Below are 23,755 nucleotides of genomic sequence, written 5' to 3' on the forward strand. Positions count from 1 at the left end.
GTAAGAGCTTTAATGAGAAAAGACAACATATGTTGCTCTGAACAGTGTGTTGACTGTTAACAATGTTAACAAAGAAGAATTAGTTTGAAATCCCATTTCCCATGGCAGATGTCCTCGTAGGAATCCACACATCCAAAGGGATCCTGTGCAAAACACATGCAGAAAGTCCACATGAGGCCCGGTGGTCATCAAGCGCTGTCTCCTTCCTTCAGCGGAGTCAGAAACTTGTGACATGTTCATTAAGCAGTAGGGATCCCATTACTGCACTCAACAGCTACCCTGTCACAATGCTCACACATAATTAGTTACACACGCAGCCTCTGGAATGCTAATTGTTGCTCTCCACCCCTCTGCCACTCATTTCTTTCTATGCAGCTTCATACATCCACCCTCGTCCTCTCCTTTGTTCACTCTGCAGGTGGCATGGTGTGCCACTTTCAGACTGTCAAAGTTGCTCATGGAAGCTTTCAAATTACAGTTTAAATGTCCCTGCTGAGAGCCTATTAACTTTATAATAGAGACAGTGAGTGAGACAGAGAGGGAGAGTGAAACTCAAAGAAAGTTAAAGGTATGGGTAGAAGGACTCGAGATGCTTTTAAAATTCAAATTCAAGTATGTCATTCTCGTGTCCTGCTATAACTCTTTTTATTCTTTCCCTTGTGTCTGTCTTTTTCTCACCTGGGTGCTCGTTTAGGAGGATAGTTATCGTTATTATCACTGCTGCCTGGCAGCAATTACTGACCCTGTCTATTAAATCTATGCATCTCCCTTATTTTTCTTTGATTTTGAAGCTAGATTGCCACAAACCTATTAAGTACCAAGTTTGTGAAAAAGAAAAGCATGAAGGTGTTTTAAATATTTTACACCACCAGTTTAAATCAGCATTTTAAAGGTAAACGTTACTGAAAAAAACATTGTTTTAATCAGTCGCATTAGCTTCTGATATAAAATAAATGATGAAACTCTGGATTTGAAAATCCTGACAGATGTAAGTCACACTGTCTCTTAACATTCATGGACTCACCCATCTTGACTCGAAGGCTGTTATTGGTTTACCTTCTAGGGAACAGCAGAGAACATCTCAGCTATTAGAAGCTAACTGTTAGCCTTCCCTCAAGCTTGTGTTATTTGTGGAGAAAAAAAATCAACGTTGCAGAGCAAACGGATTCAGTGGTAGAGTTGCATTGCTGTTAGCCAATCAGGTGCTAGACGTCCAAATATCAGGAAATAAGATTCCATATCCTGCCGTCGTCAGCCACTTTCTCCTCCAGCTGTTTTCTCTGTACTGAAATAGGTGCACCTGAGCTTTTTTTTCCCCAGAGAATTAATCATAAGGCATTCATTCCTATGAGAGACCACTACAAATGTATTAAAAATAGTAGTAAAGTTGAGATTTAAGGATAGTCTTTCTGTGTGCAATTGTTCCTCGTGGCTTCCATTGAAAAGTACTTAAAAACAGAGTCTCTATTTATTTTAATTGTTGTGTATTTCTCGTGATGTGGAGAAAATTTCGTTTTTGTTTTACATAAAAACCAAACACTTCAAGCTAATTAAGTTCCAGCGCTTGGCACTGGCTGTGGATTTTGTTCTTCATGTGTGACGTTGGGGAAGCACTGTGAAAAGAGCTTTTCACAGCCTGTAGACACAGTCATCATGAGCCACAGTGAGCTATAATTTTCACTGTAATGAGGGCGCATACATATTTTCTAACTGACTTAAAAAACAGCATACGCTGTAAACCAAATTTGAGGCTGGGGGGTCTCCAAATTAAAGCAGAGTTTTCCATTTCTGACCCGGGCTATTTTAACTTTTTACCAGTGATGAAATCCAAGTACTTAAAACCTGCTGTTCATTAGTGTCAACCCTGTTTTTGGGGCGATTCACTTCACTTTATTTCAACACATTTCTAAAAGAGCTATATTTTTATCATTCTCAATTGAGCCATGAGCTTGAGTATTATTAATCACAAGTTGCGATCCACCTTCCACTGAGAAACAAAGAGCTTAAGGAGGTTTCCTGAGAAATGTATGTGTGTTTTTACATGCAAGCTGAACATGAAAATAGTTTTTAATCCCTATTGTTTCAATTACCCGCAGAAAAATAAACTAAGGTGGACACAGTCAGGTGAGAAAAAGCCACACGGATTTACGTAATGCTGTGACATTTGCGATCATGGACTCGCTCATCTTTGTTTTCAAGCAGGAGCCTGTGTTGATTTAGCAACCAGGAGAGAGTGGAGCACATCTTGTCTCATCAAAGCGAACATTCAGCTTCAGCAACTCCACAATATGGCAAAACACATTCAGGCTCGAGCTAGTTGTGGAGAAAAACATCAATGTTGCATTTATGTACCCAAAAAAATATTATCTAAAAGAGGCAGAAGAAGGTAGAGATGAGATGTTTGCATATCATTAATATTAGTAAATGTCAGCAAATGACAAATCATGGAATTAATTCATACTAGAGACCACAAGAAATTCGCTGAAATAATGAGTGTAGGCCATTACAATTTTTTTCTGAAAGATTTTCTGGATAATGTGGTTAGGATCCTGCACACAGCTAGCCTAGAAATCTAGACCGTCAGTTGGTGAAGCAAAATGATTTAGCCACCCTCCATTGGAACCTCTGCTGCACAGGCCAGTCTGATGGCTGGCCAATCATTGAGCTCTACCAGTTTGCTGGTTAAATCAGAGCGCTCTATTGGTTTGTTGGGCCAATCACAGCGCTCCTTTGATTTAGTACACCAATCACAGCACTCTATCGGTTTTGTGGGGGATACTGCTCCGAATGAGCACAAGATGGCAATGGCTCATTTAAAATGGCTTTGGTCTCAATTTCTTTGACAGCATATGGCGGATTGCCCCGTTGACTGACATCCGTAGCGGTGAGCATGTCAAGTTGTTTGTTGTCCAATAGCGTGCAGAGACGGTTTGCAAGCTAACAGTAGATCTTGTCTAAGTCAATGTGTTGTGGCCACTGGCCACACTATATATTCACATATATAGAATGCCTTACCAGGCTAGCTCATTAATGGAATGTTAGCAAACATGTGGCACATTTTAGTTCGTCTAGCTACCTAAAATTGAAAAATGAAAATCTTTCTGAGCATATTGTGTAAAAAGCCATGTTTATCACTGGAAATGCACATTGCTGCAGAAACCGTTTTTAAGTGGTGGAAATTTACTCCTCATCACTCTCACAGAACTCTAATCAGCTGTGTGAAGAATTGCCAGCTTACAGAAAAGCACAGATTAACAACATTTAGGAAGATTTCTTGTGCATATTTTCATGTTTTTTTATCTAGCTTTTCCATTAGTCTTTATTCAACATGATTGTGGCATGAATAAAACATGCAAGTGCAAGTGTGCCTATTCAAAACTAATCCTCCCAGTAAATGGCAAGTTATAGATGTAGTATTGTTATATCATCTGCAAAGTGTTCCAAAGTTTGGTTGGTAAAGAAAAATTGCAGCACTGTTACACGAACCATATGTGATCATATAAATCTCCTTTTCAATCCTCATTCTAAAAACAGATCTTTCCATATCACTACTTGTGATCAGATTTCCCTTTGTTTCCTGAATGCTTGAAACCAATTTACATTCTAAGGTGCAGAACATTTGATAAAAAATAAAAGTCAAACCCATACGTCTCTTGATCACAATTGTCATGAAGATTAATGAACACAATGTGAGAGAGGTGCTTTATGTGGAAAAAAATAGGCTGCCAAGCCACCCTAAAGGTGAACAAGCACAACCCAGGGATAGTTCAAGGTCACCTGTTGCATCCGCACTGATGAGATTTAGGTATGGTAAGGTTTGAGCTTGATCCTAAACGTAGAGAAGGCGTCTTCCTCCTGAATCTAAACTAGGTTCTGCTCCACAGGAGTGAGCCTGATAAATGAAGGTCTTGATTTTTGTTCTACTTTTGAGAACTGTAGGAAAAACAAGATCACACTCTAAGGATACAGTGCACAGTCACGGCATTGTGAGATGTTAGGAAAGAGTGAAACTTTACTGTTAGAACATTACAAGAATAGGCTTAAAATGCAGTTTTTTAAATTCAAATCATTTTAGTATCTTTTAGAGGCTGACTGACTCTAATTCTGACAGCGTCAATGTTTTTTTTTCTTTCAGTGAAGAGATGCACACAGCATGTCTCTATGGCAACTAAGCTTTGACCATGTCTATCTAATAATGCAATCAGACAGCTCAAGTATTTTTGATCATTGCGTCATCATTCTCTTTTCTGTACTGATGTCACTTTAATAAATGTGTTTCTAACAGCAAGAACATTTTTATGAGTCACTCTTATGGGATACTGACACAGGATCTATTTGTTGTTTGTTTATTTGGTTGTTTATGGAATTGACAGGGATGATTGCATAGACTGGGGTAGGACTGAAACATTTCATTTAACACATTTCAAATTCTAGGACTTGAATCAAACTAATTCAAAAAACAAGAATTCAAAAGACTTTTTGTCTTATTGACGTGGAACATGGAAAATGTTCATACAAACCCACCAGATGAGTACATCTAATGGCCAACAGCTAATGAAAATGAGAACAAACATTTTAATTGTCGTAGTCAATTTCACATAACATTGTTCTTTATTTGAAATGATGTTGTGATTTGCGTGTTGAAGTTACAGACACAGCTTTGCAGCACTTCCACAGCAGCTTGGGACATTCCCCTGCAGAAATGCAATACTTCTGTTAAAATTAAGTAACATAAAATGAACAGGGGTTTCATTTATTTCAATCAAAATATTTTTCCAAACCTATACAAAATGTTTGATTTGTTGTTGATTTGGCATTGAAGCAACTCTGACGAAGGCAGCAATGACAAAAAATATTTTTATGTAGAGCTCCAGCCTCCTTCTTCCACTTCTCCGCTGTTTTTGATTCAATTTATTTTTAGGAAAAATTAAAGAGAATGAATTTTTAATGTACATAGTACGATTCTGTTTACAGCATATATATCAGAATCAGAATCAGAATCAGAATGAATTTTATTGCCAGCGCTCTTTTCAGAGCGTAGGAACTTGACTCCATAGTACAACCTGACCAAGGTTACACACACACACATATAGACAAGACAGATACAGGCAGACCATGGGAGCAGCCATGACGGCGCTCCTTTGTAGATGAGTAAGGGAATACATGAGAGAAGTTCAGGGAGGGAGAAAAAAGGCATTAACAGGGTTACACCAGCTGGGTGTAGCGCTCAAATGCAAAAAAAAAAACACTCGACATGTAAGCAACAAACGTCACAGTTCACAACATGAGACCCGTTGGTAGGGGGGAGGGGCTGGGATCCTGGTTTCCTCAGCGGGGGCGGCCTGTGTGGCGCTCAACCAGCTGGCTCCGCAGGTGGGAGGGAGGTCATGGGGAAGCACAGAGAGCAGTGAGTCCTTAGCTTGATGACCTCGGTGGAGACCACAATCTGAAGGTGGGGGGGGGGGGGGTAGAGATTCACAGCATTTGTCTGCATTCCTTCCAGTGTGGGGGTTTTGCATGCAACTCCAAGGCTGCTTATGGCGTCAGATTCGATAACAGAACTTTGTTTGGGTCAGACAGAGATAATTTTTCCTCTCTGCCTTAAGTCTGCATTGATCATTCAAGTCCTCCAGTGAAGCCAATTCAGAGATTAAACATCTCCACACCGTCCGGTGACCCTTTCTGAGATGTTATCAATCCTGCGCGCTAACACCGGTAACGCAGCTAAGACATTGTCCAGCTTGAGATTCATATATATATATATATATATATATATATATATATATATATATATATATATTTTTTTTTTTTACCAACACCTGATATGACAATGTGGTTTTAAATCTAAGTTATTTTAGGGAACTTCATAATATCCATCCATCCATTTTCATCCGCTTATCCGGAGTCAGGTCGCAGGGGCAGTTGCCTAAGGCGAGAGGCCCAGAATTCCCTCTCCCCAGCCACTTGGGCCAGCTCCTTCGGGGGAATCCCAAGGCATTCCCTGGCCAGGTGAGAGACATAGTCCCTCCACCGTGTCCTGGGTCTACCTTTAGGTCTCCTCCCAGTTGGACCTGCCCGGAAAACCTCACCAGGGAGGCGTCCAGGAGGCATCCTGACCAGATGCCCGAGCCAACTCAACTGGCTTCTCTCGATGTGGAGGAGCAGCGGGTCTACTCCGAGCCCCTCCGAATGACAGAGCTTCTCACCCTATCTCTAAAGGAGAGCCCAGCAACTCTTTGGAGAAAACTCATTTCGGCGGCTTGTATCTGCGATCTCGTTCTTTCGGTCACTACCCAAAGCTCATGACCATAGGTGAGGGTAGGAACGTAGATCGACCGGTAAACCGAGAGCTTCACCTTCTGACTCAGCTCTCTCTTCCCCACGACATACCAGTACAACGCTCATATCACTGCAGATGCAGCACCAATCTGCCTATCGATCTCACGCTCCAGTTTTCCCTCACTCGTGAGCAAGACCCCGAGATACTTAAACTCCTCCACTTGGGGCAGGACCTCATCCCTGACCCAGAGAAGGCATTCTACCGTTTTCTGAATCAAGACCATGGTCTCAGATTTAGAGGAGCTGATTCTCATCCCAGCTGCTTCACACTCGGCTGTGAACCGCTCCAGCAAAAGCTGAAGATCATGTTCTGATGAAGCCAACAGGACCACATCATCTGCAAAAAGCAGAGACCTGATCCTCAGGCCACCAAACGGCTGCCCTCCACACCTTGGCTGCACCTAGAAATCCTGTCCACAAAGGTTATAAACAGAATCAGTGACAAAGGGCAGCCTTGGCGGAGTCCAACTCTCACTGGGAACGAGCCCGACTTACTGCCGGCAAAGCGGACCAAGCTCTGACACCGGTCATACAGGGACCTAACAGCCCGTATCAGAGGGCCTGGTACCCCATACTCCCGGAGTACACCTCACAGGGCCCCCTGAGGGACGCGGTCAAACGCCCTCTCCAAATCCACAAAAGACATGTAGACTGGTTAGGCAAATTCCTACACACTCTCCAGGATCCCCCTAAGTGTATAGAGCTGGTCCAGTGTTCCACGGCCAGGACGAAAACCACATTGCTCCTCCTGAATCTGAGGTTCAACAATCCGATGGACCCTCCTCTCCAGAACCCCTGAATAGACCTTACCAGGAAGGTTCAGGAGTGTGATCCCCCTGTAGTTGGAACACACCCTGCGGTCCCCCTTTTTAAATAAGGGGACCACCACCCCAGTCTGCCAGTCCAGTGGGACTGCCCCCGATGTCCACGCGATATTGCTGAGCCGTGTCAGCCAACACAGCCCCACAACATCCAGAGCCTTAAAGAACTCGGGGCACATGATCCTGCGGCCACAGCTCCGGTCGGCCGCCTCGACAATTGAGGCACGAAACAGGGTCCATTCAGACTCAATGTCCCCCGCCTCCCCCGGAACATTTCGGAAGTTCTGTCGGAGGTGGGAATTGAAGCTCCTTCTGACAGGAGACTATGCCAGACGTTCCCAGCAGACCCTCGCGGTATGTTTGGGCCTGCCTGGTCTGACCGGCATCCTCCTCCACCATCTGAGCCAACTCACCACCAGATAGTGGTCAGTTGACAGCTCCGCCCCTCTCTTCCCCTTCAGTGTCCAAGTCATGTGGCCGCAGGTCAGATGAAACAACAACAAAGTTGATCATTGAGCTGCAGCCTAACGCCGGGGACACACTGGCCACCGAAGCGCCGGGAGGCGAAGCGCTCACGAAATTCGGCCGCTGTTCGCTGATCCTCTGTTCAGACCAGACACTTGTTTCTCCGCTCCGGCCGAGGCACGCCTCGTAGTTTTTCTTTTAACCACTTGGTGTCCTCCATTTCCTCTCTGCCTTATCTCTGCTCTTTTCCTCTATACCCCCCACCCCCACCCCCTGCTGTTTGTGTGTGTTTGTCCGCGTGTGTGTGAACCTATGGTGTGAACCAGTTGTTAATAGGTGGCCTACGACTTTCTGCCTCTCTGTCCTGTTTGCTCCAGTTGAAAGACACCCAAAACCACACCCCCTTCACGTAGTCACGCACACACACACATAAGTTCGCTGTGTGTGTGTGTTTGTGTGGTTTTTAAGCAGTGTCTGTTTACGAACACATTTGACTATTGCTGAATTGTATTTTGAAATGCTTTATTTTGTTAAATTTACCGGCCTGCCTCTTATGTCTAGGTTTGACTTCCTGCGGCTCACGTAAAAAAATAGAGCAGACGCGGAAACGATCGCTGCACGGCACGTGCTGCTTCGGCGGCCCATGTGGTCTATAGAATAGGATAACAAGGGCGCCGAATGAAGGCGGTCCCCGTTTCACGGCGCTTTGGTGGCTGGTGTGTCCCCGGCGTAAGGTATCCTGGTGCCAAGAGCACATATGGACACCTTTATGTCTGAACATGGTGTTCATTATGGACAAACCATGATTGGCACAGAAGTCCAATGACAAAACACCTCTCGAATTCAGATCGGGGGGCCGTTCCTCCCAACCGCACCTCTCCAGGTCTCGCTGCTGTTGTCCACGTGAGCGTTAACGTCCCCCAGCAGAGCGAGGGAGTCACCGGAAGGAGCGCTTTCCAGCACCCCCTCCAAGGTCTCCAAAAATGGTGGGTAGTCTGAACTATAGTTTGGTGCATAAGCACAGACCACAGTCGGAGCCCGTCCCCCGACATGTAGGCTAAGGGAGGCTACCCTCTCGTTCACTGGGGTAAACCCCAAGATGGGGGGCAACTAGTATGCTCATCCCTGTTTGGCGCCTCTCAGCGGGAGCAACTCCAGAGTGGTAGAAAGTCCAACCCCTCTCAAGGAAACTGGTTCCAGAGCCAGAGCCATGCGTTGAGGTGAATCCGACTGTATTTAGTCAGAACCTCTCAACCTCACACACCAACTCAGGCTCCTTCCCCACCAGAGAGGTGACATTACATGTGCTAAGAGCCAGCTTCTGTAGCCGAGGATCAGACCGCCAAGGTCCCCGCCCTCGACTACCACCCGTCACACACTGCACCCGACCCCTTTAGCCCCTCCCACGAGTGGTGAGCCCATGGGAAGATAATACATCTCCCATAATCCTTGCTTACTTTAAAAATTATTTTTGCAAAATATGACAACTACTTTAATTCCAGCTAGGCCAAACAGTGGTGCCAAACAAACAAAAAGATTTCTAAATTATGAACCTGGATCATGTTTTGACATTTTGTGGGAGAAGATAATTAGGTGTGTGCATGGTATGTAACTACTGTGTGATTAAAATAGTAAAAACCATTGCAAATAATTCCCTATATTACATATTAATACAAATACTGGCCAGTAATATTGGTTATTCAATGTCCATTTCATTTTTTTGATTTTTGTATTTTGTTTATGCATGATGGATGAAGTTTCTGCAAATGGATGATAATGAAACATTTTTTTAGGATCAGAAAACCCTGTATTTCTGATTAGATGGTATTGAAGTATTACAACATACACATATTTGGAAATATGTGCTCTGTCTTTCATTCTGTTAACAGCAATCCTCTTGATCTTAGTCCCCTTAGTTAGCCATTAGATTTAAAAACAATTTCGAGAGGTATCTACAACACATAAAATATGAATAGTTCGTATTCTTTCTGCAGAACCCCACTTCAAAATATCCAAAGCATCCCTCTCATTGTAAAAATTGACTTTTCTTTTAGATACCGCTTGATACGCATAAATGATTCATCACGGTGCAGCCATAACATGCTGGTGGTTACAGTGTTGCTTTTGCAGCTTCAGTGTTCTGTGTAAAACACGAGACGCTCCACTGATGTGTTGCACCGGTGGTATTTAGAACACAGAGAAAAGCATCCATTGATGCCTGGGACGAACTCAGCCGGTGGTCCACCTCAGAGAGGTGATAATTAAAACACAAGGGGCTGCCACTGGCTGTGGCAAACCAATATTAAAGTAAAGCTCTGTCACAACAAACTGGCAATGCACCCCCTTGAAGCCTTTGCTGCCCTTCCTTCTCATCTCTAATCTCTCTTTTTCCCTCATGTATCATGCTTCCCTATAAAAGCTAATAATGTATGTAGGAAATGTAACTGTAACCCATATGAGTAGCACCAACCATGGGCAGCATAGTCAATAACTGTCAGGGAGAATGTTTCATCGCCCACACTTTCTTATATCACATCTGTGCTGCTCACTCATCATATACTACTACTTTCACCACGTGGGACAACAGTGACACCTATGGGCAAAACAGATAATTACATGCAACAATTGAAGCTCCCAGACACCCAAACAGGTGGGAAGGGAAACATAAAAAATCTGTTTTGCATCCCATCATTACCACAGCCAGATTGATGCAAAATGATGGAGTTCAAAAGAACAAACGAACAAATAAAAGTAGGACTGATGCATCTCTTTTTTTTCCTACTGCACTATTCATTACAGTAATTATGCAGCAATTGTTCTTTGACAGAAGATAAATGTAAAATCACAATTCAGTAAAAATTGCAATAATTGACTCTAATAAAACGATTTTTGTGCCTTCTTTCCTCATGGATTATATGCTAATCAAAATGAAGTATTAAAGATGACATTAACGGTTGCTGTAAGCAGTTAATGAAAGGGAAGGGGCAACTGAGACAGTAATGGAAACACTCCAGCTAATAAGTAACTGTTCATTAGAGCAGACATCTGGACCCTCCTCCTGTCTTGTCGGCTTCGGCTGACTGACAACGCCGACAGACTTCCCAGTCAGGAGGTAACTTTTGACTGCCTCCTCAAGAAAAGACATTAATATGTCACAGTTCAACTCTTAGCCTCTTTATTAATGGATCAGAAGAGCGCTATTATTGGAGGGTGACTTGAGCTTCTAGAAATAGATGGTGGTGTCTGTAAGGGCGTCGTTTCGATGACATTTTCTTGAGTCTGGGAGGATGTCTTCACTGTGTCTCGCTGTGTTTGGTTGGCTGAGTCACACAGAGTGAGGCTGATATGACAGGCTTTGATCTCCCTCTCTGCTTCTTGCTTTTTTTTTCTCCCCCCATACTCCTGATGGACTTTCACACATGTCGACCCACATCCACCCTAAAAAAGCAGAACGAAGATCCAGAAAATAGAATTCCGATTACCAGTCTGTCCCTGTCACATGGCAAATGGAGAGTCTGATATAGAAAGAACAAAAGTGAAGAGGCAGGCCAAACCATTTAATGAGAAGTGTGTGATCTCCATAATAACTTTCTTGCAATGTAATTTGCTCAGGCGTTTAGAGGGCTACACCTAAGACGAGTCAGAAAGCTGCTGCAGAAAGATTTGGAAACCATCGCCCGTTACTTGCAGGACAATTTTGGGCAGGACTGAGGGAACCTTATCTGAAACTCATGCAGGAGGTGGTAAGGTGTTTGAGAGTTGTAAGGGGTGGATCAGTTGTGGATTTTGCAATTAGGACTGCAGCGATCTGGTCTGCTTGGGGAAAAGGGGGACCTCTCATAGATAATCAGCCTAATACTGACTTCCCTCATTACCTCTGAGGATGAGCTGTGGGAAAGAGTCCAAGGCACACACTCTGGGAGAGCTGGAGCTTCGAGAAGTGAACTCAGCATAGAGCAGAAGCTTATGTTGATCATACGGCTTATGGAATGAGGGAAGCCCACTGATGTCAGCCAGTTGGGATATTGAAATATGCAGTTTAATAGCCAGTGTCATGTTTTATTCTACTTTTCCTCAAAATCCTCTTGATTGATGTTATATGATTATGTAACTCAACAAATCCACATTAATAATTCATTTAAAAGGGAAATGAATGTGTTCATCATCCGATCTCATCTCCCATCTCTGCCATAGAGACTCCAAGAATAACCTGACATACTTTCCTTAGAGTTTTCCTTCATATCCAGTTCAGCCCTGTGCAACGTTGCCTCAATTATCGGTGCGATGCTGTTAGTGCCTCTAGTCCCCAAGAGGCACTGTACTGGTACAATGCTACAGATCATATTTGGATCTCTGATCAGGGGTGTCACAATTTGTCCAAACAGTAATTGGCGACAAGCAAAAAATAGAATGCTTGAACTCCCTCTGATCATTGTCGGTGGCAACAGCACATGTAAAGAGCAGAGAAGTTTAGTGAAACCATTCCTCCACACATTTCGCTCCTGCAAAGGCGATGTCTTATGTGAGTTTTTATTTGAAGGCAAGCGCTTAACACTTTTTAGCAAGATATTATATAAAGTACAGTATTTTGTTTTCTATTATTGAACTGAGAATGTTGTTGCCATTTGAAAATATTATGTTTATCTAAAATCCATTATAATGATGGTTTTCATCTGATACATTAAATAATGTAAAAAATAGATTTGTAATGGACATGGTGAAATATGTGTAGTATGTGCATTTTTTTCAAAGCCTTAGGCCTGGATTGTACTTGCTTTTTAACCTTGCTTTGGTGAGGCAGCAGGCTGTATCTTTGTTCACATACTGCTGCATGGCAGTGAACTGCATGTAGTACCAGAGGAGTCCACTAGGGGGAACAGTAGAGAACGTAGACCGGATAAAGTCTCGGGTTTGTAGAGGACAACCAAATCAAACATGGCATCACTAGAAGAGATCAGTAACTGGTTAAATTTGAGAACATGGCAGGAGAAAAGACAGCAGCGATATCGTAGATAGTATGAAAGACCAGAGACGGAGTGACCATGGTGAGTGTGTCTCACCACTGCCTACTGGTTATTCGTGTATTGCAGTATTCGAATGAGTTGCAGTAACTTCGGGTGACATGCACAAAGCTTCCAATCAATGCAAGTTACGCAAGGCAAACATTTTAAATATGCATATGTAGATGAAAAGCAAGTATATTCCTGCCCTATCTGTACAAATCAAGGATAGATTAAAAAGTACATTGTTGCTCCCCAGAGTGCAATTTGAATTGTTAAATATTTTGTGGCCCTGAAAAATACACCAATCTCTCGGTAAATGGTCTATATTTGATATAGCACCTTCTGCAGTTCAACCCCCACTCACCTCCAAGGTGCTTTACAACACAGCCATTCACCCTTTCACTCACTGGTGGCGATGAGCTACAATGTAGCCCAGCTGCTGTGATGTGCACTGACTGGAGCGAGGCTGCCGATCGCTGATACCACTGGTCCCTCTGACCATCACCAGTGGGCAAGGGGGGTGAAGTGATTTGCCCAAGGCCACACCGCCAGTGTCAGACTGAGCGGAGTGCAAACCTGCATCCTTCTGGTTACCGGGCAGGCACACAACTCCACTGCCACCGTTGCCCAAAGTGATCAATCTATATTTTAATAGTTTTTGGACCACAACCATGTCATGGAGGAGTTTGATGCCTATGAGGGTTTAGAGGAGAGGACTTACCTCAAGTGGAAGGTTTGTTCTAGGGTTGTTCACCAACGAGGACAGGATGGAGCGGCAGATTCACAAGCTGATCGAGGTAATGATGCAAAAGTCTCTTGTGGTAAAGAGGGTAAGATGGTGGGTGAAATGAGGTTGAAATGTCTTGCCCAGAAAAAAATTAGATTGTCAAAACAAATGACCAAAATGATTTCCCTTTGCTGGGTGTGCGGGATCAGTTTTATGGCCAAGAGCAGCTCAGCCATCCAAGAAGGAATTGTTTATGCTGAGCGGAACCGTCACTCAGGTGGTTAAGGGATGTGGTTAAAATGCCTCTCGGACCCCATCCTAGAGAAGTTGTTTCAGGAGTTTCCTTTCTGGAGGAGACTCTAAATTGATCTAGGATGTGCTGCAGGAATTACATTTCAAGGCTGCCGTCATGCTCTGGGATCCCCCCAAAGGAGGTGGCATTCGCCTGCCTGCTGAGGCAGCTGTCGGCGATTGAAATGAGACACTTATGTTTTTTTCTTCAAACATAAACTTAGACAACCTTGAAACAAAACTTGTGTGGGCAGAATGACTAACCGACTGGTTAGATAGGATGTTTGTTGCTCACCTTTTGATTTGACTGTCAAGGGTTTAGTGTGACATTAGTTCATGCTGAGTGAAAAAAAATAGGCTCAGGAGTCACCTTGATTAACCTGACTGGCTGACTTGAACAGCCGTTATAAATAAAAAGTCTATCTTTGCTACCACAGGTGCACCTGAACCACCTGCTTTAGAACTTCCAAATAAGCAGGAGAAGAAAGTAACGACAGAGGACAGGATATTTCTACACATTCTCACACCCAAAGTGTCAAAAAATGACGCTGGGTGACCAAGCGTTTGTTTCCGACGCGTTGGGAGGCGACGCACTGTGCCAGAGCGTCAGTTTCCGACACCCGCGGTAAAACGCACATTTCACCGACATTTAACCTCTTGCTATTTTGCCTTCCCCTTACCGCCATCCTAACCTTTACCTCTTTTGCTCATTCTAAAGTTCCCGTTGACTGTGTTGAAGAGGGACGTTACAACTAGAAACAAAGTTTTGAAAGCATAAGGGGGTTAAAGTTAGAATGGGGTGAAGGGATGGTTAAACAGCAAGAGGGTAAAGGTCAGCATTTGGTGAAATCACCATTTTACCGCGGCAGTAGGAGAGCGACGCATCTCCTCCCGCGCGTTGGGACTCCCAGTGCATCGGAAACAACTGCTTGGTCACAGACGTGAGAACGTGTTGGATATTTGGACATCTCTCCTCTAACTGGATAAAAACAACGTGACTCTACCACTGACTGTTTGCTCTGCAACATTGATGTTTTATCGCCACAAATGAAGGAGTTCTGCTGTGTGGTGGAGTTGCTAATGCTAACGGTTAGCTTCCAATAGTCAAGAAAAATGCAGGAATTAGGTGTAGGAGACTATTTTCATATTCAGCCTGCAAGAAAAACTCAGACTGATTAGAGTCAAGAATAATCATAGCATGTTTTTTTCAGGGTTCCATACCATTAATACAGGAGAATATTTTTCTAGTGTTTAATTCCATTTAAAGCCACCATTTAATTCTCTCTTCCTGTGTATGATCGGATTTGTGACTTTATATCTTTTCTCACAAGTGTGACATTTGTTGTCAAGTGAGTTTTATTTGTGTGTTTAGGCGCATGAGCAGCAACTGTGCCAACAAGGAATGTGAAAGTTATGACTAGTGTGTGCATGCGTGTGTGTGTGTGTGTGTGCGTGTGTGTGTGTGTGTGTGTGTGTGTTTGGGGGGGTGTATTATGCAAATTAAGAACCTGTAGAGCCAATTGAAATGGGACGAGGAAGTTAGCAGGATAAAAATCCCATTGTGGAGGGATAGCACCTGTGGTGTGTGCACATATTTGTTGATTAAAAACTTTGAAAGCCTGGGAAGCCGGAGCACGCTCTTCATCAGGTTGTTAACACGGGCAGTGTGGAAAACTTGTTCGTCTGGAAATTGGGCTGATCTGTCCTCTTGGATCAGTGAAGGATCTACGTGAGGCATCTGTCCGGTCTGGTAGGACCCAATTCTTCTGCTCTGGTAGGTGATGCAGTTTACTTCAACCAGGATGCTTTTATTTATCTTTTGAAAAATGCCATGTTACAGCTTTTAGTAAAACCCACAGACACCAGAAATGTTAAGGATTGCGTCCTCATACCCGAGTGAAGTCACTCAAATCCAAATAGGGAACTTCAAATCCCAAGAAACATGTATAGGATTGTTTAATGCCATCACATTCATATTTGATGAGATCTCTGGGAAGAAGGGAGCATTTTTATTCCAAAATTAATCGTAGTTCAGAGAAAACACGAGAAGAGTTGAAACAGAAAACGTTGCAAGCTTGAGAATATACCTAAGATGAAAATGAAAGCAAACACTGTTCATTCAAACGCCAGGAGACTCAACTATGCACCTTATCTTCTCATATCAAGGCAAATAAGTGATCTTTTACTGTGACTCAGCTGAAGGGAAATTGATCTATAAACCTTCTCAGCGGACCTGCGTGATTATTGTATTGACGTAGAGCACGCTGCACCTTCTTGATAAGATACGTTCTTGGCAGAGGTAAATAAGAAGCGTTAACACAGCTAGCAGGTCATTTTAACTGACTTGTCGGGTTAGGAGTTAATCCTGTTTGGTGTGTAGCACAGATTTTACGAGCACAATTAGAAGCCTTAGTTCCAAGTTGATTTTAAAACGAAGGTGTGGGAAAATCCTTTGCTAAATGTTTCCCGTAGAGGTTTAATTTGATTGTACCACATTTACTGTTGAGATAAACTCGTCTGACGAGGCTTTCTGGAAGGTTGTTTACAACCCATCATAAAAGCCTAACAGGTAGCCGTGTGAAGGCATCTGTTTTACGGTCTAGCCACTAAAAATAGGTCAGCTATCATTCTGACCTTTGACAATTTGTGATTACATTAATTTAAACACACAAAACACTTTAAACACTATGAATTTATTTGAATGCTTTTAGGGTTAAAATAATTTAAAAAAATGCTTTAAAATCATGTCAAATAACATGTAGACTGGAATTTAGAGCCAACATTTGTACCTTATTAACACGCGCCAGTTTGGCCAATTCTGTGTGACTGTAATATACACCAGCTTACACCAGCTGTGAACCCAGAAAATACAACACAACTATTGTGCCCGTGCAACACTTCGGCCACCAAAACAGTGAAGCGGGTGAAATTTTGACACTGCTGCATTTGCATCTCATGCAAATATACTTGGAGTTAAGTCTGAAACATGTCTTTGTTAACATTTTACATTCACAACACACAATTGAAGGCAAAATAACCTTGAAAGGTCGGTAGCTGTTAGGGATGACAGTTAGTTAAAACCAGCTTGCATGGAAACAAAGTGGTCAATATGGAAATAATCTTACTTAATTCATTTTGAACACTTACTCAAAGTCAGTTTTCCAAAAGTAAATGCAATGCTGGTTTATAAATTAAACGGCGTGTGCAAAGAAAAGAGCTTTGGTTAAAAAGTAAAACATTTGCTTACAGAACTCATTACCTGTACAGGAACAGAACCTCTTTGTGTTGTTATGTTTTAGTGCCTCGTAAAGCCTATATATCTGCAACAGTATAAATGTGCATGTTATGTATCAATTAATAATGCATTTTTATGTGGGACTTTATGCATGGTACATTTAGCAAAGCCTTTTATAACCAGGGTAATGGCACAAAGCATTTAGGGAACCCTCTATCAGGCTCGCAAGCAGGCTTTTATCTTGTTTTATCTCATAGTTTCAAATGCTTTAATGCTCAAATATTCTATATTGGCATTCCATTGCATCCTGTGGCAGCAGTATGTTTTGCTTAAGCCAATTTATTGTTGTGTTATATTGTATTTGTTTGTTTGCTTGTTTATGGGGGCGGTGTCCAATGTCTTCTCCCAAAATATCTCCTGATTTTTGTGCATTTCTCTAAATATCCTGTGCAAGGAAGCAACAAGGAAGTTTAAATCAAGCATGGGACTCTCCAAAAAGAAGCACTGCATGCATGAATTATGACAACATGAGTCAGGTGTTTGATTTTTCTTTTGTGTGTGTGTGTGTGTGTGTGTGTGTGTGTGTGTGTGTGTGTGTGTGTGTGTGTGTGTGTGTGTGTGTGTGTGTGTGTGTGTGTTTGTGTGTGTGTGTGTGCTTTTCCTTAATCCTCAAGCAAAATTTTAATTTAAAGTTCAATAAAATAAAAAGTAAATAAAAAAGGATTTTAAATGCTCACTCAGGTTGACATCATACATTTTGACCATGAATTGTGCGTTTGATAAACACATTTATGGTAAAACTATGTGATATTTTTATAATAAAAATGGGGTTTTGGGGCAATCTGGCGTACCAGAATGGATGTGATATTTCTGTGAAACAAATCTCTCCCTCCTCCCTAGCTCTTGGGCCATGGTACATCCCAGTGGAAAAGCTACAATATGAGTATAACTTCATCCTCAGCCTTGGACAGCCAGCTGACCTCCACCTGGGGACCTCCTGGCCTCTATTCTGATAGTGAGTATTTTGACCCAAATTAATGAAACAGATATTCATCATCATTAGAATTACTTCTAAAACCGCTTAAAGAAAACGGTAAAATGTTCTGCTTGAGGATTTCCATTGCTCTCCCATAAACAATCTATTGTGATGAAGCTGAAAACACTTAGTGAAAATCACTTAACGGTGATGGATCTCTCACCTGGTGCGCCCAGAGCTCTGAAACATGAATCAAAGATTCCCGACTGAGAAATACGTCAACAGCTCTTTCACTAAACTCTCAATGAGGCTCATTATTTGACAGCATGTCTGTGAATGTTTTCTTCACCCTTTTTTGACGTGTTTTCTTAACTGTTGATGCCTGTGCTCAGGTCCGCTGATGATGTCTGGTTACGCGAGCCGCCTGTGGTCTCATGAGTCCCAGCCTCAGTTCTGGAGTAAGTTCCAGGTGTGGGAGTGGCTGCAGCAGATCATGGACATACACCAAATTGATGCCGCCAGCATTCCCTTCCAAAACTTTGACATTGACGGCCATCAGCTTTGCAGCCTGGGCTACCATGACTTCATCCGTGCTGCAGGCAGCGTGGGACAAATTCTTTTCAACAGCATCATGGAGCTCAAATCGAGCGGTGAGCATCAGAATGAAAGGTGGGGTGGGTGGGGGGGGGGGGGGGTAAACATGAAGACGACGTCTCTTAAAAAATGTGAAGCTGTGTGTGTGTGTGTGTTGAGTGGGGATCACAGTGGGTCAGAGGTCACCTCGCACGGTGGAACACAGCAGAGCAAATGAGTACCTATGTATGGTAGTTGATAGATTTTACTTTTCTTTTTGCAAGAGTGAATTTAAACAAAAAAAAAGATGACATCAATCTGGTAAGCGGATTAATGACTCTGGGGGTTTTTGGTGGGGTTTTTAAGAATTCTTAAATGCATTAATGCCTTAAGGCATTTACAACACAGACATTACCGTAACAGCTGGCTGAACAGGTTTAACTTCCAGTAAACAAAGAAAGTCAAACATTCAAACCAAGAGCAGAGTTGTTTTTGTTCCTTGAAGCTCTGGTTTTTTTTTTTTGTTTTGTTTTTTACATTTTTCCAACAGACTGTTTAAGGGGAAAAGGCTGATATGTATGCATTACCCATACATACACTCTGACAATCCTATGTCTGTTAACACTGTCTGATTGTTTACTGTTAAAAACTCTCAGACTTTCAATAACATTAAGCAGTAATTGAACTATTTAAATGTAACTGTCTAATGAAGTGAATTTTAATGGGCAATCTTCAACTGTTGCATCACAAATGACATGTAATGCATCAATGTGGGCCTCACTTTGCCTCTTTTCCCTGCAGGACAATATCATGTGGATATTGGGCAACTGGAACTCAAACCTGAACGTAAGAGTTTTAACATTCACATCCATGGACATAGTTTGGATGTTAGAAGTGGGGGACACACAACCAGCATGAGAGTTGGGGGGGGGTTACAGTAAGTATACAAAAAATATGTGCGAAGCTACAGCCTAGAGGCTGTTTTACGCTATGCCAGGAATGAAGAACTGTCTAGTACACGAGTGGCAGGAACGGCCAATCACACGTTAGCAAGTCAGTGAGTAGATGTGCTCATGGATGGTTCTAACGGGAAACAGGCTCCAACACAAGCGGTTGCTTTCTGCTTGGTCCTAGCGCTCAACCAGTGCCTATTTAACATAGCGTGATATTGTTTTGAGACGGTAAAAAGTGCAGGGGTCAAAAATTGACTTTAGAAAAAGTATGGGGGCACCCCCCCACAAAAAAAATAAAATATGTCCATGCTCTCACATCTTTAAACGACAACATCTTTAAATCAACCTCATCATTTCAATTTTGCTTCTTCTCACTACAGCAGACTCATGTCCATATCCAGATGTCGGCTATCCACCTGGAGGTGATTAAGCTATATTTATCTGCAGCATAACTACTGCCGTAAAATTTTTAGCTTCTTAAATTAATTTCAATATATTTCCTTTTAGAGATCTATGATCCTTCACTTTGTTCACTTGCTCCCGATGCCTCACCCACTCCCTTGAGCCCTGGTTAGGATTTTCTCTTTCTCAACAAAATATGTTCAGATTTAAAATAATAAGAACAACCAGGAGTTAGAAATAAAACACCCTCTTGTCTTTTTTCCCCTAAGACATCAAACGCTCTTTCAGCCGAAATCATCCGGTCAAGAAACACAGTAAGTATGAGAAAAATATGTTAGTGTTTAAGCATTCCTAACTGTCTCTGTAATTATTGCTTTGCTGTAACCTTTTGCACCCAAAGACCCGAGAGGAACCCACCTGTGGGAGTTCATCAGAGATATTCTGCTAAACCCAGATCGAAACCCGGGGCTGATCAAGTGGGAGGATCGGACGGAGGGGGTGTTTCGATTCCTGAAGTCAGAAGCAGTGGCACAGCTATGGGGAAAGAAGAAGAATAACAGCAGCATGACATATGAGAAACTAAGTCGTGCAATGAGGTACAACATTAATAATAATAATAATATGTTGGTGTAGATTCTCAGGAATCCAGATAAACACTTTATGCTTCAGGCAAACCAATTTTTATTATTTAATCAATGTTTTTAGACGGCTTTCACTGATTTTCATATAATTTGTCAAACTTTCAACTCTGTAAATTTGTGCTTTCTTCATTTTTTTCATTTTTCATCCCTTTGAACATCGCATTATTCACAATTGTTATTCACCGGGGAGACGGTGGCACAGGAGTTAAGTGCTCGCCCCGTAATCGGAAGGTTGCAGGTTCGAGCCCCGCTCAGTCTGTCGCTGTCGTTGTGTCCTTGGGCAAGACACTTAACCCACGTTGCCTGCTGGTGGTGGTCGGAGGGACCAGTGGCGCCAGTGCTCGGCAGCCTCGCCTCTGTCAGTGCGCCCCAGGGCAGCTGTGGCTACATCGTAGCTCATCCCCACCAGTGTGTGAATGTGTGTGTGAATGGGTGAATGACTGATTGTGTTGTAAAGCGCCTTGGGGGGTCCCATGACTCTAGAAGGCGCTATATCAAATACGGGCCATTTACCATTGTCCTTTACTTTGGCTACAACTTCACCTTAACCCCTAAAACAAAACATTCTCCGTCCATTTTTTTTTACTGAAGTTACATTTATAAAGAAAACGAATGACACAGGAAATTTTGCTGAGATTCCTCCTCATATGTCAACATAAAGTCCAAAGTAGAAGAAAAAGAATAAGCTATTTTTATATAGGGTGCCTTTCAAAGTAAAAGTCAAAAAGCGCTTAAAGAATGTGACCCCAAAGCACGTATTGGTAATTTTCCATCGCCTACTAACTTTATACTTCCGTATACAAAAGAAATAAATCTTTTGGTTCTTTGTGTGGGAAAACCATGGGGCTTTTTATGGAGCAATGGTGACAGATGAGTAAAGTTTCCATCCCATAACCAGAGGGTTGCAGATTCACCAGTCGCAGTCGTTGTGTCACTGGGTAAGACACTTCACCCGTAAAGCGTCTTGCGGGGGTGTAGAACCCTAGGAGGTGCTCTATGAATTCAAGCCATTTCCCAGTTACTGGGTTAATATAAAATACCTACCGGCTGGTTCGCTCCGAGAAGAAAGGCTTTTAGCGCTTCTACTTGTTGTTAGACGTGGCCGAGTTATTTAGAACAGAGGAAAGAGCTGCAGCGAACTCAACTTCAGTCGCCATGTTTGACAAACTCGGTTTTATGGTGTGTGACGTACGCTATTCAGCGCTGATCGGCTCGGTTAGATTTCTCAGGGGGTGGGGTTATTTGAATAGGAGAGGTCCCAGACCCTTTGTCTGTGCAGAATTAAACAGAGGAGTCTGGCAGGCCAGGCTAGGGTTGAATGCTCACATTACCAGATGCACAAATGTAAATGGTGTGCTCTTATTGTCGTATTGTGTGTCAGATATTTTACTCATTTTTAAAAACACCACACTTTGCACATCAAGTTTTATAAAGATGCATAGAGATGAGGTTTTGTTTGTTTTGTCTTTTTTAAAATGACGTTTTAAGAATGTCTGTGAGCTCTAACACCAAATCATCCACAGACCAGTGCTGGTGTGCAGTCTGGTCATTGGTGATCCTTTTACCAGGCAGTCTTATTTCATAAACTATGGTGGTAATGAGAGAAACTCTGTGTAAAATATGAAAATGGCTACTACACAATTTACCCCTAATTATGAGTTTTTCTTAATCAAAGTAGATTCCTGAAAACAATGCACTTCATGTAAACACAATACAGTATTAGCGCTGCCTCCAGGCCACTGTTTACATCACTGCATGTAATTACATGATGAGTGCATTAGCATTTGTGAAGCTAAAGTGTCGGCAGACTCTGAGGTAAAATACAGTATTTTATTCATGAGAGGTGTCTCAAAAGCTGCTAAAAGAGCAGGTTGGTAAAAAAAAAAAAAGAAATTATTGTGAAACGGAGTCAATAAAGAGACACAGTTCTTAAACCTGTTTTTCCAAATAAAATATTTCTGTCTGTTTCTGTTACAGATATTATTACAAAAGAGAAATCCTAGAACGAGTAGACGGACGCAGACTGGTTTACAAGTTTGGGAGGAATGCAAGAGGATGGAGGGAGACAGAGAAGTGAAAATTTCATTAATTTATTGTTGGATTTCATTTATCTTTTCTGTAACCATTTAGAAGTGTTTGAACTGTTTAAAAGTGTTTTGCTTTTCTGTGTACTTTTGCTTTTACATCCGTCTTTGTTGTAAGACTGCACTGCAATCTTTTTACTAGCTGTGCCTTGTCAAACATTTTGAAGAGCTCAATAAAACAGACATGCTGGTAACATCTGTTTATGTATAAAAGTACTTATTAAGCCCAGTTGTTTCTCCCATGTTCCAATGAAGTTGATTTAGCAGTCAAAGCACATACGACAAACATAGTTAAGTGTTTTGATTCTGATACTGTGAAGTGTCCTCCGGGAAGAATGTTTGATCCCTGAAAGATAAAAATGCAAAAAAGTCATAAAACACCCCATAAGCACAGCGCAGCATATTAAAATATTGACATTCGCCGGCAACCAAAAGTTTGTTTTGTCTTATTTTATGCTTTGCGTTAAATTAACTGTAAAGAAAGTGTGCAAATGTCTGTCAAACTTTGGTATAAATAAAAGCTTGTACTTGTTTTTAATTTCATGAAGGTCATTCTTAAGAAATTATTGGGTGATTAGACATCTTAGATTAGAAATGTGACTTCAGATCAGCTGATTATTCAAACCAAAAGGCCTCAAGTCATCCTTCAGATTTTTCCACTGATACAGGATCTCCTGTTCCTACTGGATCCGTTACAAGCCTGTACTTATAGATCCGACTCTGGGAAATGCCACACAGTTAATTGTTTGCCACGGCGTGCCCAAGCAGGTTCCAGCAGACAGCTGACAAATGACTGTGCCTTGATTGGCCACAAAGATAAAGGCGGTGTCAGTAACCCCCCCATGATCGCAAGCAAATTTATGCACAATCTTCACTCCAACTTATCCGGCTTGTGCGACCCTTTTTTACACAGAGTGGCATTCATTGACTCCACACTGTGTCGTTATCTTTGCTGCTGGTTTTAAAATTCACCCAGTGCGTCAGATCTATTGTTGCCATGCCGTCATTAGTCATTCACCAATCTAATGATAATGATGTGGATAAGAGGAAGTTTCACACAAATCCTTACAGTCAGACTTAAACACGAGTCACCTATAAATAGAGCTGATGGGATTTTCGAAAGACAAAAAAATAAAAATAAAAAAAAAACATGAAACTTCCTTTAAGGAAAGCTTTATATAGTTTTCTTTTTTTTTCCTACTGATGACTCAGTGAAGGTAATTAGAGCCAGTTTGTGCTCGTGAC

At 42.2% G+C, this 23,755-nt stretch overlaps 1 protein-coding gene across 2 annotated transcripts; it reads left to right on the forward strand.

The window, feature by feature from the left end:
• Positions 1-15,225: 15,225 nt before the first annotated feature.
• On the forward strand, positions 15,226-23,048 carry ehf (ets homologous factor). 2 transcript variants are annotated; one of them, XM_015964821.3, is made up of 9 exons: positions 15,226-15,420; positions 17,782-17,896; positions 18,250-18,507; positions 19,232-19,276; positions 19,764-19,805; positions 19,891-19,953; positions 20,055-20,099; positions 20,186-20,381; positions 22,404-23,048. In XM_015964821.3, exons 2-9 carry the CDS (start codon positions 17,821-17,823, stop codon positions 22,501-22,503), a joined length of 825 nt encoding a protein of 274 aa, XP_015820307.3. In that variant the 5' UTR covers positions 15,226-15,420; positions 17,782-17,820; the 3' UTR covers positions 22,504-23,048. The 2 variants fall into 2 exon arrangements, with proteins under 2 accessions (XP_015820307.3, XP_054589189.2); XM_054733214.2 differs by having other exon boundaries at positions 19,767-19,805.
• The last annotated feature ends 707 nt before the right edge of the window (positions 23,049-23,755 follow it).

The sequence above is a fragment of the Nothobranchius furzeri genome, chromosome 4 (genome assembly GCF_043380555.1).
Source record: "Nothobranchius furzeri strain GRZ-AD chromosome 4, NfurGRZ-RIMD1, whole genome shotgun sequence".
NCBI classification, from domain to species: domain Eukaryota; kingdom Metazoa; phylum Chordata; class Actinopteri; order Cyprinodontiformes; family Nothobranchiidae; genus Nothobranchius; species Nothobranchius furzeri.